The sequence below is a fragment of the Nymphaea colorata genome, chromosome 7 (assembly GCF_008831285.2).
Source record: "Nymphaea colorata isolate Beijing-Zhang1983 chromosome 7, ASM883128v2, whole genome shotgun sequence".
In the NCBI taxonomy this organism is placed as follows: Eukaryota; Viridiplantae; Streptophyta; class Magnoliopsida; order Nymphaeales; family Nymphaeaceae; genus Nymphaea; species Nymphaea colorata.
The window spans coordinates 6,819,970-6,834,060 of record NC_045144.1 but is presented as its reverse complement, the minus strand read 5'-3'; the positions used below and the strand labels follow the sequence as shown (position 1 = coordinate 6,834,060).

Genomic DNA, 14,091 nt, shown 5'->3' with positions numbered 1-14,091 from the left:
CGATTGGAAGCAGAAATCCAACCTTCTCAGTCTCCCATGCATGGAAAATGCGAAGACGAGAGCAGATATAATTCGTCCAGTCTTCAGTCAGATGTCGAGCTCTTATACATTCCCATATGTCGATGGAATTGACACCCCAAGGATCATCATCCTTGCAGAGCAGTCTCTCTTTTGCAAGTGCCGGCACTTGGACGGCGAGAGCGCGTAACATCTGATCATCGCCATTAGCTGTATACACCAAAGAGAATGTGGCGGTGCTTAAATCCCTTCCTTAACCGCAACCATTGGGTCTTCACACATGTATACATCCTGCACCTTTCGCTCATTCCATATCCACCCTCCTCTTTTCCCTGTAGTCTACGATTCCTCTCTGTCTCTCCCTTTTCAGATCTCAATCATCTGATGAGGGCAACAGTTAAGCCTTACAACTTTCAAGCAGCGACAACTTAATATTTTTTTGGTTATTATTATTATTTTTTTAAATTTCTAATTTTGTGCTGTTTCATTTAGAATATCAATAGGTCAAAAAAAAAAAGTACCAAGGAGGAAGGAAATTTGGGGTACATGGTAAATAATAAATTCAATTGACATCTCGATCTTTAAGAGCGGAGCATATCAATGAACTTGTCATAAAAAATTGAAGCAAGTTCATCAAATAGTATGGAACTGTTCTATCAGCGAAGCAACCTCTTAATAATTTGTGTAGCGAAAACGACCTCATAATAATTTTGTTGGGATGTCAGTAAATCGACCTGATACTAACCTCAACTGTGTAAAGAAAAAATGGGATAAAGAAAAAAAACCAATCAACATCCAATTAAGAAATTGGCTCAAATTCAAATTTATAAAATGACATCTGATTGAATTTGAATTAGATTTGGATTTCAATAAATATGCAGTCGATCAGACTAATATTTAGTTTTAAACAAATATACTATATCTAATATCCATTCATTTTCAAATTCACTTAATACATCTTCGAAGCTGGATCGAATTTGGTTAAGAATTTACATATCAGATTAACATAGTGAATTTGGATACAGATAAACCATATAGACTTTTCTTCACCTGTATGGGATCTGATAACATTCCGCATAATTAGGTGGACATTCCCTAAAAAAGCCTTACAATGTTCAAACTCTGTGTGGATCAGCTTCCAACATCCAATAATTCAACGGAGGCCCCTATAATATTTTTTTTTCGGTTTTTATTAATCTTTGATTTTTATTTTTTGTAATTTTGAGCAGTTCGATTTAGGAAATCTTGCAAGTTACACTTCGGTCCAATCGAAAGCAATTCAGATTTCGTTTCAGTTCATGGATATTCCGAACATACAATCAATAAATTCAGAGACATTTAATAACTTTGAAAATCTGGATTCGAACCAAAATTCATCGTCAATGGATATTCGAACGTCACTTTCTTTTGCCTTTTTTTTAAAAAAAATCCTTTTGCAGAATTCGAAACAAATTAATATTATGAATCTGAAACCAAAAAGCATTGGCGATGCACATGATAATCATATTTAACACAAGAATGTCGCATGCATGGACGGAAATCAAACTAGGAATGAGTCACTTTAATGTACTTCTAGCCCAACCAGCTATGCTACACCCTAAGGGGTACGACAAAGAGCTTATTTCCAACTAAACCAAACACTCTAAAGTTGAAGTTTCTGCCTGTTGTACCGTTAAACAACAAAGCAACTTTTTCACCTCTTTGATTCCGTCTCTTTCAAAGACTTAAAAGATGACCTCTCAATTCATCCTGTTTAAATGCATGCCTCCAGGAGGTGGTGCACTATGCACAGATTAATTAGTTTGGGGAGGGAGAGAAAGAGTGTGTGTGTAAGTGTATACAGGTTTTCTTTTTTCTTTCACAACACTTTTAGTAACTTTATGTTCATCGATAGTTTGCCAATTGAAGTCAGGAGTTCTAACCAATGTCTAATTTCTCTGCAGAGGACATCTCCCATGGTGTTTCAGACTAGAAGAAGTTGCAGACCTGCAGCATTCTCAATGTTGATTCTCTATATTACAGCAATAATAATGAGATGTTTGCTACTGGTACTACTTCTCTTGGTAAGCAGTGTAGATGGAGGTGCAAGTGCTTCGTGCCTCAGCAGTCAAGCCTCCATTCTGCTGCGTATCAAGGAGGATCTCTACCTATCCAATGGAAGGCTAAGTTCATGGGGTGCAAATGAGTCTGACTGCTGCTCGTGGGAGGGAGTTGAGTGTGATTCCCGCACTGGATACACCATTGGCCTTGAACTTCTCGGTAATGATATGGTTGATGGGAGCAAGTGGAATAGTGATATTGCAGGATCAATAATACCTCCGGCTCTTTTTGATCTCCACCTGCTCCAGCACCTTGACCTCAGTGGTTGTGACTTCGGTATGTCTATCATGCCTTCACAACTTGCTCAGCTCACCCACTTGACTCATCTCAATCTCTCTAGTAATTGGTTTTTCGGCGAGGTACCAAACGAGATTTCAAGCTTGTCTAATTTAGTTGCTTTAGACCTTTCCGATAGCGGCCTCTTGGAAATACATGATCTGGAAGGCTTCGTGAAGAACTTCAAGCAACTAAAATACCTCCACTTGGATTATGTCATATGTAATCTCAACAACTCGCAGGAGTGGGGAGCCAACTTAGCATCCGCACTGCCGAATCTACAGTCCCTTAGTTTAGCTTGTTGTAATATTGAAGGAAGCCTCACTCCACATATTTTCATGCTCCCACATCTTCAAGCTCTTGATCTATCAAACAATACTTTTCATGGGGAATTAATGCAGTCATTTTTCCCCCCAGAGAGCAAGCTTCAATCTTTAATTCTACGTCAGAACAACTTGTCCGGCCTCCTACCAAATGAAATTTTTGAACTTCCTCTCTTGAAGGTTCTTGATGTGGGAGACAATGAGTTATTGAGGGTTCCATTACCAACCAAATTACCATCGAGCAAGCTCAAAATTCTTAATCTTGGTGGCATTGAGTTCTTAGGAGACGTTCTTCGTGCTTGGATTGTTAATCTCACATCCTTAGTAGAGTTAAAACTTTCTAACACCAATCTGTCAGGTAGTCTTCCTTTTTCAATAGCAAATCTCATAGCTTTAACTCACCTAGACCTAAGTCAAACTAGATTGTCAAGTTGCATAAACTCCTTATTGTTTGCCAACCTCACTCGACTAACTTACCTTGACCTTTCTAAAAACAGTTTCAGTGGCTTCTTACCATCTTTACCCCACTCTCTCTGTGATGTCAAACTCAACAACAATCATTTTAGTGGCCCGATCCCAAATTCAATCAATCTTCTTAATATGGAAAGGTTGGACCTTTCTTACAACTCCTTTGTAGGAACATTTCCTTCTAGTTTATTTCAAGAACCATCTTTTGCACAATCTCCACTTGAATCCCTTGACCTTTCAAACAACAAATTTGATGGCTACCTCGACCTTGGAATTTTTGCAAACTTCAAAAAGCTTTCCTCATTGTCACTTTCTGGAAATAATTTGACTGTAGGCATTGACAACCCCACCCTCAAGCTTCCAAGTCTAGAATATTTGAGCTTGGCCTCGTGCAACATCAACCAGTTCCCTCGATTTCTTTGTTATCACAAGTCCATTGTTGATTTGGACCTCTCACAGAACATGATCACTGGGAAAATTCCAAAATGGTTAAATGTTTCTAGGACTTTGAACATATCTGGCAACATGATAACAGGCATCGAGACAGGGGTTGTTCTCGACGTTCTAGCTATTGATTTGAGTTATAATATGTTGAATAGCTTTCTAAGTTCTGAGTCTTTTGATGGTTTGATGTATCTTTCAATCAAGAATAATAGTGTGACCGGAGAAATACCAGCTTCCTTGTGCAACCTCACTAAACTTTGGTTGGTTGACTTATCAAACAACAAGTTCAGTGGCCGGATACCTGCTTGCCTCTTTAACTTGAGTTTGGTGATAGTGAAGCTCCAGAACAATCAGTTGCAAGGACAAATCCCAGAGGTTACTGACAACACAAGAGATTTTTTGCAAGTACTCGATTTAAGTGAAAACAAGTTAGAAGGTCATATCCCTAAATCCCTTGGTCACTGCGAAGTGCTTGCATTCATAAATTTAGGGAAAAATAAATTAAGTGGTGACTTCCCTTCATGGCTTTCAAAGCTGCCAAAACTAAGAATTCTTGTGTTAAGGTCTAACTTTCTTGGTGGTGATATTAACTTCTCTTTTGACGAGAGTGCTTTCCAAGGACTGCTCATGCTTGACATCTCTACCAACCAATTTAGCGGAAAACTTCCAAATAGCTTGTTGTTAAGTCTCAATGCAATGAAGACTTTCGGCATATCACTTGCTCGTAAGGATGGGGTTCTTACTATGGGTTTTGGTACCGCATGGCAAGTGGCAATGACAGTCAAAGGAGCAACATTAAGTTACCAAGCTGAAATTTGGTTCCTCATGAACTCAATTGACCTTTCTAACAACTACTTTGAAGGTGAAATTCTTGAAGGGATTGGAGACCTTAAATGGCTCCAAGCACTAAGAATTTCTAACAACAAGCTTACAGGGTCAATTCCAAAGAACTTTGGTGGCCTCCAACAACTAGAATCACTAGATCTGTCTCATAACCACCTTTCAGGTGAAATACCAGAAGAACTTACTAAACTGAATTTTCTTGAGTAGCTGAATCTGTCATATAACAACCTTGTTGGAAGAATCCCTCAATCACTACAATTTTCCACCTTCGACGCTGGGAGCTTCGAAGGGAATGCAAAACTTGGTGGCCCTCCACTCTCGCTGCCCTGTGAAGCCAACAACAGCACCAGATCAATTCCTTCTTTTGAACCAAGGGAAGCAAATGAAGAGCGGATGTGGAAATACACATCGGTGGCACTAGGTTTTGGTGTAGGTTTCGGCACAGCAATAAGCTTCTCATTTTTTCTAAATAATGGAAGGGGCTTCAATATCTTTTGGAGAAGGTGCTACTGGCGTTGGGCTTAATCTAGACGCAGGATCATGAAGGCTTATAGCCGAAGCTAGAGGCAACACGGTGAGAGTGACAAAGGTTTTCAGGCAGCTACTTTTTCATTCTTATGCAGGTGCGCCTCTGACTCAATTAGAAGTTCAGGGAAATGTGACAGTTGACAAAGCTCAACTTTGTAGTGTGTTTTGCCATCATTAAATGTAAAAGCCATTGCATGTTGACGTATAATTCATGGTGGTGTTAAGCAAAGTAATCATTTCCTATTTGTAAACTTCTTGTCTTTTTTTTGGTGGCATATTGATATTCCTTCCTTTCTATTGTTAAACCAGAATGGTCATTAAATATTGTCCTTTCTATTCACCAAAATATAAAGTTAAAACTACCAACTATTTTCTTCGTTCCCACGAGTGAATGACCGGTACTTTGTTAATCAATTACAAGAATTTCTTTTTGAAGTTTTCGGAAATAACATTAACTTTTTATCAATTTCTATTGCCATTGCAAATTTCCATAATTTTAAATCACTGTCTTGACCATTTAAAGCATCATTCATGTAGCATGTCGAAATTAAAATATTTCAGAAACACGTGTTCCTTTTTATAAATTTATTTAGTAAAATTACTCCGATGCCAACCTAATTAATTATTACTTTCCAAAGAACACTGTGTTTCCTTTCTGGTAGTGTGCACTATTTCAGTTTGCATGTCAACCTGCATACAGTAATTTGAGTGCGATCCTCATAGTGGACGAATCATTGGCCTTGAACTTGCCGCTATCATTGATAATGATATTGCATTGTCATTGATAATGATATTGCATGATCAAGAATACCTCCGGCTCTTTTTGATCTCCACCTGCTCCTGCACCTTGACCTCAGTGGCTGTGTCTTCTATTTCTCTACCATACCTTCACAACTGGCTCAGCTCACTCACTTGACTCATCTTAGTCTCTCCAGTGGTTGGTTTTCAAACATGGTAGCGAACGAGATTTCAAGCATGTCTAACTTGGTCACATTAGACATCTCCAATGCTGGATCATTGGAACTACAAGATCTGCAATGCTTGGTGAAGAACTTTAAGCATTTAAAATACCACCATTTAGATTATGTTTATATCAAACTCAAGAACTCGTTAAGAGTGGGGTGCCATCTTCGCATCGGCATTGTCCAATTTATGGTGATCTTGAAGGAAGTCTCACTCTTCATATTTTCAAGCTCGCACATCTTCAAGCTCTGGTTCTACTAAAAAATTATCTGCAAGGGGAATTAATGCCGACATTTTCCCCTCCAGAGAGCAAGCTTCAATCCTTACATCTACAAGTTAACCACTTGTTTGGCCACCTAGCACAAGAAATTTTAGAACTTCCTCCTCTTGAAAAGGTTCTTGATGTGGAAGAGAATAATTTCGTGAGGGTCTGATTACCTACCAAATTACCAAAGAGTAACCTCGAAATTCTTAGACTTTCTCTTACTAATTTTTCCAGTAGCCTGCCCATCACGATTGGTAATCTTGGACACCTAACTTCGTTGGATCATTCTTATACTACTTTGTCAGGCAATCATCCTTTCTCAATAGCAAATCTTACAGCTTTATTTCACCTGGATCTAAGTCACACTAGATTTTCAGGTTCCATAGGCTCCTTAATTTTCACCAACCTCACTCGACTAACTTACCTTGATATTTTGGGAAACAGTTTCAGGGGCTTCTTACCATCTTTTCCTATCCGCATTGCCTATGTCAGAAACAGTAACTTTAGTGGCCCGATCCCAAATTCATGCAATCTTCTTAATATGGAACAAGTTAGATCTTTCTTACACCTCCCTAGTAGGACCAAGTTCTTCTGGAATACTTTTTGCTGTTGAAAGCAAATAAAAACCTTTCAGAAACTGAGCATGGTAGGACATTTCCTAGTAATATTTGATTACAATTGGGTAATACCCAATCCAAAACCAATCGACTGTTAGTGGATTTGGATAACCAATGTGGGGTTGAGGTTGCATGTACACAATATAAATGCATTTTTAATGTTTTTAAATAGATTATTTTTTGTCACCATTTATCCTTGTATTTATAGCCGCATGTTCCATTTCAAGATTCGACCAATTGTCGGATCATCTCTTCATCCAGGCTTAGATTTGCATCCAATAATAAAATTTCATATTCAGGCATGAAATTAATAGTAATAAGCTTGTATATGACCAGTTTGTAACACTTTAGTTTATACAAGTAGCTAAAGCCATATCTTTTAAAAATTTCAAACCATTTATTATGCCCGGTAACTATTGCATTAATGCCATCTTGACTCCCTCCCTCTGCCCCTCGATTTCACACTCCAGACTAAAGGTGGTTATATGTGCACACCTGAATGCATGAAAAAATTATGACCTCTTTCATGATAGGCTCAGGCATGGGAGATGGATTCGGCTCCTCTCTTATCCCCTCCTTAAAACCTCTCGCCTAAGCCCTCCTCGTCCTGGTTAGCGGAAGCCTCCTCCCTTCAGTCCTCGTTCCCGTAGACCTCATCCCAACAGTCTCAGTAGACCTCATCCCAACAGTCTCAGTTCCAGCAGTCTCGGTTCCCAAAGGCCTCCTCCCGTCAGTTTCCTCAAGTTTGAAAATAGTGTTGATTCAGGTTGCCCCTTCACCCTCCATAAGTAGGAGAGAGCAGATAGAGAGAAAGAGAGAGAGAGAGAAATACCCTCACTAAGTTGCTGATATCATTAAGAGGAATGCATGGATAGGACGACGGCAGGAGTATCCTCCGTACTCCAGCTAGCAAGTTCTCATCACGCACCTTCGACCTCTCAGGGTTGGCACCACCGCCAGCAATACCGGGTTCCTGCATCTCTTGACATACATCCAACAAAAAGAAAAAAATGAACCATCATTGAGTGGCCGGAAAAATAGTTGCCCACGATTTATTGAAAAGAAAAAGCTCTTTCTACCTTTTCTTCTTCTTCTTCCTTGTACCCAAAAAGCAAAAACTCTTCCATGATGATTAACCAATGAGCATGAAAAAAGAGACTATCCTTCCCTCTCTCTCTCTCCCTACTTGTTGTTGTTGTTGTTCTTCCTCCTGCCTTCGATGAACCCACTCCCTCTTCCTCTCCTCGAGATCAGGGGACCCTCCTTTCTCCCTCCCCTCTCTTCACCTTGGTTGGAATCAAATATTTATCCTTTAAGTTCAAATTTTGAAATAATTAGGTGCAGTATTTTCTTACAAATTTTGAAAACAACGTTAATCCTTTATATACCCGTCGACCGTTGACAAAATCTGAAAACATTGTTTTAGTTCCACGACCGCCCCATATTTTCATTTTTTTAGGCTTAATGTTACTTAAACTTTGTTATTTGATACCTTAATTGCTTGAAGATGCCAACCTGGATGGAGAATGACCTTTGCGTTTAATCTTGGTATTTTTCATTTCAGGTGTGTCAAATTGCTGTGTTCAAAAATAGATTGTAGGAGTACACACAAAAGGGAGACATCTTAACTCCTGCCTATGAAACAGTGTAGGAGGGACCTTCTCATGAGCTAATATTCAGATCAACTGTTTTAGCGAATGGTGTGAGATATGATTCTTCACCAGGTTTTTTTAATGGTAAAGCAGCAGAAGTTGCTTTACTAGAATTAATGAAGTCTGTACAGTGCATTCCCAATCCTGTGGTATGCATTACTTTTATTGTTCGGTGTTTGTATTTAGTTTTGTTAGAAAGAGTCTTGAAATTTTCGTCAAAAAGGTGTGCCACTTATTGTGACTTCCCTGCAGAAACATTAGAATAAATAACATTTGCTGATGCATCTAGGTAACCTGATTCTCTCTCTCTCTCTCTCCCTGTATATATAGATGTGAAACCAGACCTCCTAAAATTCCTCACAAAATGATTGTGAAACAAAATATGAATATTCTGTTATGTTTATAAATGCTAATTCAATATAAACCATGTGGAGTTGCTCATAAGAAAAAAAAAACTTATTTTTCTACAATTAAAAATTTGATGTCATCAGAGTCCTTCATTCTTTTTATTACTATAAGAACATATTGAACTCAAAAAATGACTTAGTGTAAGATTATCATCCAAACATTATTGTGATAATATTTATAAGGTTCGATTATGCAAAAGAGCACAATCAGTTATGCAAACGACCATTTGGCTTTGTATTAGTGGTGTCAATCAATTTTCGGTGGTCTACTCTTTGTGCCCTATATGTATATATTCTCTAGAGAGAGAGAGAGAGAGAGAGAGAGATCTATACTCAAGTGTACACGTAATTATATTTTATGGTGTGTATAGATCACATTTTCTCAAAAAATAAAAAACTAGTTGCCAAACTGGTTCCATTTGAAAAGTACATAAACTTTAGGGGTTGTTTGACAAGTGCAACGGTAACATACTATTTCATCTCTTCCTAAAAATTAGGGCGTCTATGAACATTAATTATAAGATACCATGTGATGGGTAGAGGTAGGTGTGGGTACTGTGTGGGCAATTGCCCACGTAAACCCACAAAAGATTTCTCTTTTCATAATTGATACTTCATAGAAAATTTCTCCAGTTATATATTGATTCCCCTTAAAAATTTAAAATCTTGTAACTAGCATCTCTTAACCAGAATTTTCCAGCTTTGTCCATGGTTTGTGGGACCTTATGTTACCATTTCATTATCCCAACAGCTCCTTAAGGAGTCACATGCAATCATCCAAATATCGATGGTTTCTGTAAAATTCAGTTGTGAACCTAATTTTTCGAAACCTAAATAAAACAAAGATGAAGCATAATTTTCACATTAAATTCAGCATTGCATAATTCAAAATCAAGTTTTCGTTCAAAGTTTGTATGTCATAATTAGAATACTATCTGCTGCAAATCCGATGTTTCTCCTCAAATTTTAAGGGAAAATTTATATGAAGGTGAAATTATTGGAATAATAATATTTCCTACACCCGTTGTTGCGTTGTTTGCTGTGGTAACTTTTTTTTTTCCAAGTAGTAAAAGTTGTCATGTCCATCAATATGTGATAATTTCTATTCAAATTAACCTAATTTGGAGGGGATGTAATTCATATTTCAGTAATCTAAATACACCAAAAATTAGATCCTTTCGAATTTCACACAACCAAAGAAACCAAACTTAGATCCGCTCGAATTTTAGTGACTTATTTGCAATAGGAGAAGCAGAAAGGGGAATGAATCCAAAAGAAACTAACTAAAAGAAGTATCTGTTGTTGAATACAATGAGATTTTCGGGTTGGATTTTTCTTATGAATCGCAAAAAGAAGAGAGGTTCGGGTTGGGGGCTGTCTCAGTACCGCCATATAGACCCCACATTTTTTTAGGATAGTTCGTTTTGTGTTAGGGATGTCAATCTATTTGACTTTAATCGGATATCCAACTGAATATTTCCAAAAAAATTGGATATGGTAGGAAATTTAATATCTGATTAGAAAATCAGATTGAATTTGGATTTAAGAAATAACAGCCGATCAGGTTTCAGATTCAGATTTAATGTTAAATAAATATCCGATATCCAGTGTTCTTACATGTTGAAAATCAATCACATTATGATTCAATATTCTAATTTGGATATGAATATAAAAACCAAATTCAGATGGAATTTAGATTATGAAATTGGATTTCAGACTTGGATATGATTTTCTTTTACTTGTATTCAAATCAGAATTTGTCAATAAAAAAAAAATTAATACAATTAAACCAGATCTGTTGACCGTCCTACAGTGCAGCCCAAGCCCGTGCCTGACTTAGTGGAAGTAAAAAAAAGAGATGAAGATCTCGGCACCCATTATGCCCTGGCCCCATGATAGCAAAAAAATAAAATAAAAAAAAAATTAAAAATAAAAAAAATCACAAGTTTCCGTCAAAGCAAGTAGAATCTGGCTGCGGTTGCTAGGCAAACGAGCATAGATTCCCCTGAAAATTGGGCTTTAAATTCTCTGTATATCAGGCAAACAATTCCAATTTATGGATTGAAAAAACATTTCCTAGGCTAAGAGCCATAATGTCATGAATTTAGTGTCAAAAAATAATTATGGAAGGAACAAAATAGTAAACTCATTTATAACACAATTTAGAGGCAAGTGGCAGCCCCTATTTTGTAGTATGTGTGCGTTAGAACAAGTGGTGTTTCTCTCTCTAGATGGATTGCTCTCGCTATGTCTCAATGATTTTTGCAATGTTGTAAAAGGTGTATTGGTTGGGCTGACCCATACATGTATCACAAATGTACCGTAAATGTATTATAAAAATATTTTTTTAATTAAAAATTTTTGAAAATAAAAAAATCCAAAAGATCAAGAAAAGTAGATATCTCGGGCCTCTCATGCATGCACGATGTTATCAAATGGATGGATGGCCAGCTGAAGGAGATACATTATTGAAGTCAGTCCGCTGCCTTTGTGGCTGGATGTTATCTTTTTGTATTTATTGTGTTGTTGAAAAATGTCACAGACAGCTCATTAGCGCAAATTGGGAAGAGGAAACTATAGAAAGATACTGTGTGTTGTTGATCGGGATCTTCCTCTCTGCCAAAAGTAGATATCCATAAACTTACGGGCATATATTAATGTGGAGCAAAAGGTTCTCTCTCTCTTTTTTTATATATATATATATATTTCACGACAACCCATTACATGGATGCCACAATTTATATAAATTTTTTTAGAAAAAAAATTGAAACATGTTCCGTACATCATCTGGGTCTTTTTTTTTTGTTTTTTTCTTTCCAATCAAAGCGAGAATTTTCCGTACTACGAACTTATGAAAGTTATAGGATCAAAATAAACCCGAATAAAAAAAACAATACATTAATAATTAATTTTTTTATTTTTTTATGTAAACTTTTTAAAAAAATGAGGCGACTGCCTAGGCCGCCCCCCTCCTTCCTCCTCTGCTGCGAGGCACAGTTCCATCCCACTGGATGTAGTTCCACCGGGCCAGACATTTGGAGCGAAACGGTAAGCATATCTGGCTGCTCTGTCATTGCTTCTCCCTTAGAACGAACGATGTGTATTAATTGATAGCCTCATTGTACCCGTCGAGCCATCGCCCAGCTTGCAGTCGCCTGCCAGAAGACCGTCCGACCACAGCCCTTCCTCTATGCTTCGTCCATCATTCTGGGGGAAAACCACCTTCCCATTCTGTTCGGCTATGCCTCTGGCGTTGCCCTGCTGTTCTTCTCTTTTCATGAAGCTGAAACCCAGATAGAGGATTTGCAGTCGCCTGCCATGACAGTGAGATTTTGCAATTCATCAAGGCTCGTTTATCATTTGTTGTCGATTCAATTCAATCGAGTGTTGTTCGGGGTCCATGAGGTTCTTTTGTTCTTATCTATGCAAGTCCTGCATTCCTTTTTCATGGTTCTTGTTCTTTCTTTATAACTCTTCCTTCTGTTATTTGACAGTGAGACTTTGCAATTCAAGGGTGTTTCCTTAATGCCGACCCCATGAGACAAATCCTTAGATTGATATCAATTTTTAAACCATGGCAGAAAGAAGTTCAATCTAACCTGATCTGCATGCCACTGCATCACAAATCTGCAGGCAGTGAGGTACAAGATAATCTAATGGACATCATAAGATAATCTAATGGACATCATAACTGGAATATGCATGTCTGGACTCTGGGAGAAACAAGGGGAAAATATTATATCTATGGCATCTTTTACGCTTAGGAAAGGTACTTCAACGATCTACAACTTATTACTGCAAGGATGTAAATTTTACAGAATAATGTTAAATTCTTCGGAACTTGTTTGCAGCAGCATTACGCTATAAGACTTCTAGAGTTTAGATATAGTCAGGTTGCATCATGCGCTTTATGAAAGTGTTTTAATCCAAATACCTCCTGTGGCCAAAGGAGCAGTCCCAAGTAAGGAGGGAAAGAGAAAATTTTGGGTGCAGTAGGAAAGATTTTGCTTTATACTTAATACAGTATGAAGCAACCCCAGTAGCCGTCCTCCTCCTTCTCTTGCGGGTACTTTGTGCAGTGCTGCTGCCGTGCCCCTTGGACTGCAGCTTCAACACCCGCCACCAGGTGTTAGTGCTACATCACAAAAACCTTTATAATTGGTGACTAGCATATGCATTGGACAGACCTTTGTAAGTACACCAAAAAATATGGTAAAGATAGATTTTTTGTAAAATATAACTGTAAGCTAATTTTGTTCGAAAATTCAACTTAAACAAACATGAAACCTAATTTTCACATTAAAATTCAGTATTGCTTAATCCAAAGCCAAGCTTTCAGCCCAATTTTGTGTGTCATAAATAGAACATAACGGAGCAGCAAATCCAACATTTCTCTTTGAATTTCAAAGAAAAAATTATATAAAAAGGTGAACTTATTTTAATAGTATTTCCTATGTCCATTGTTGCGTTATTTGCTGTGGCAACTTTTTTTTCATATCAAATTTGTCACGTCAATCAATATGTGATAGTTTCTCTTGTAATTAGGCTAATTTTGGACTTCAATAATTTAAATACACCAAAACTTAGATCCGTTAGAATTTGGCACTACCTAAGAAACCAAATTTGGCACTATCAGTTGCGTACTGCCTCTTAGTTTGTATTCCTTTGCTAGTGTACACAGGGCCTCAACGGGTCAGTAAAGTAAAATTTGATGACTGACCCAAAAGCAGGAGCATTTATTTAGATCTTGTGAAGGAAATAAAAAAGGTTGAAATCATAGTTGGGTTTGGGCATCAAATCTGAACATGAACTCAGGACATGATCAGGATCCCGATCCAACTACATGTAAAATTGGGATCTTACATGCACTTGTCAGATTTTGAATCAGTTTTAGACATTCAAATCAAAATCCAAGTCTGAGTCTGAGTCCAAATTCGATTAGAACATATCTTGTTTCTTTTAAATAAATATATTTTGAAAATTGGCAGGATTTGGTTCAAAATTTGGATTCAAATCGTGAAATGAGATTCAGATAATATCGGTCGACAATAATTTAGTGCCCAAGGGTAATTAATAGCATAAGGGCAATGGTTAAGTCACATGGGTATGGTACGTAGATATAAGTAAGGAGATGACAACTTTAAAATTGTAGGTATGACAACTTTAAAATTATAGGTCAGATGTCGA

General features: G+C 37.5%; 1 protein-coding gene across 1 annotated transcript; it reads left to right on the top strand.

The window, feature by feature from the left end:
- The first annotated feature begins 1,828 nt into the window (after positions 1-1,828).
- On the top strand, positions 1,829-5,224 carry LOC116257314 (receptor-like protein 7). The gene is made up of 2 exons (XM_031633931.2): positions 1,829-1,847; positions 1,962-5,224. The coding sequence occupies exon 2, from the start codon at positions 1,974-1,976 to the stop codon at positions 4,677-4,679; it is 2,706 nt and encodes a 901-aa protein (XP_031489791.1). The 5' UTR covers positions 1,829-1,847; positions 1,962-1,973; the 3' UTR covers positions 4,680-5,224.
- Positions 5,225-14,091: the final 8,867 nt, after the last annotated feature.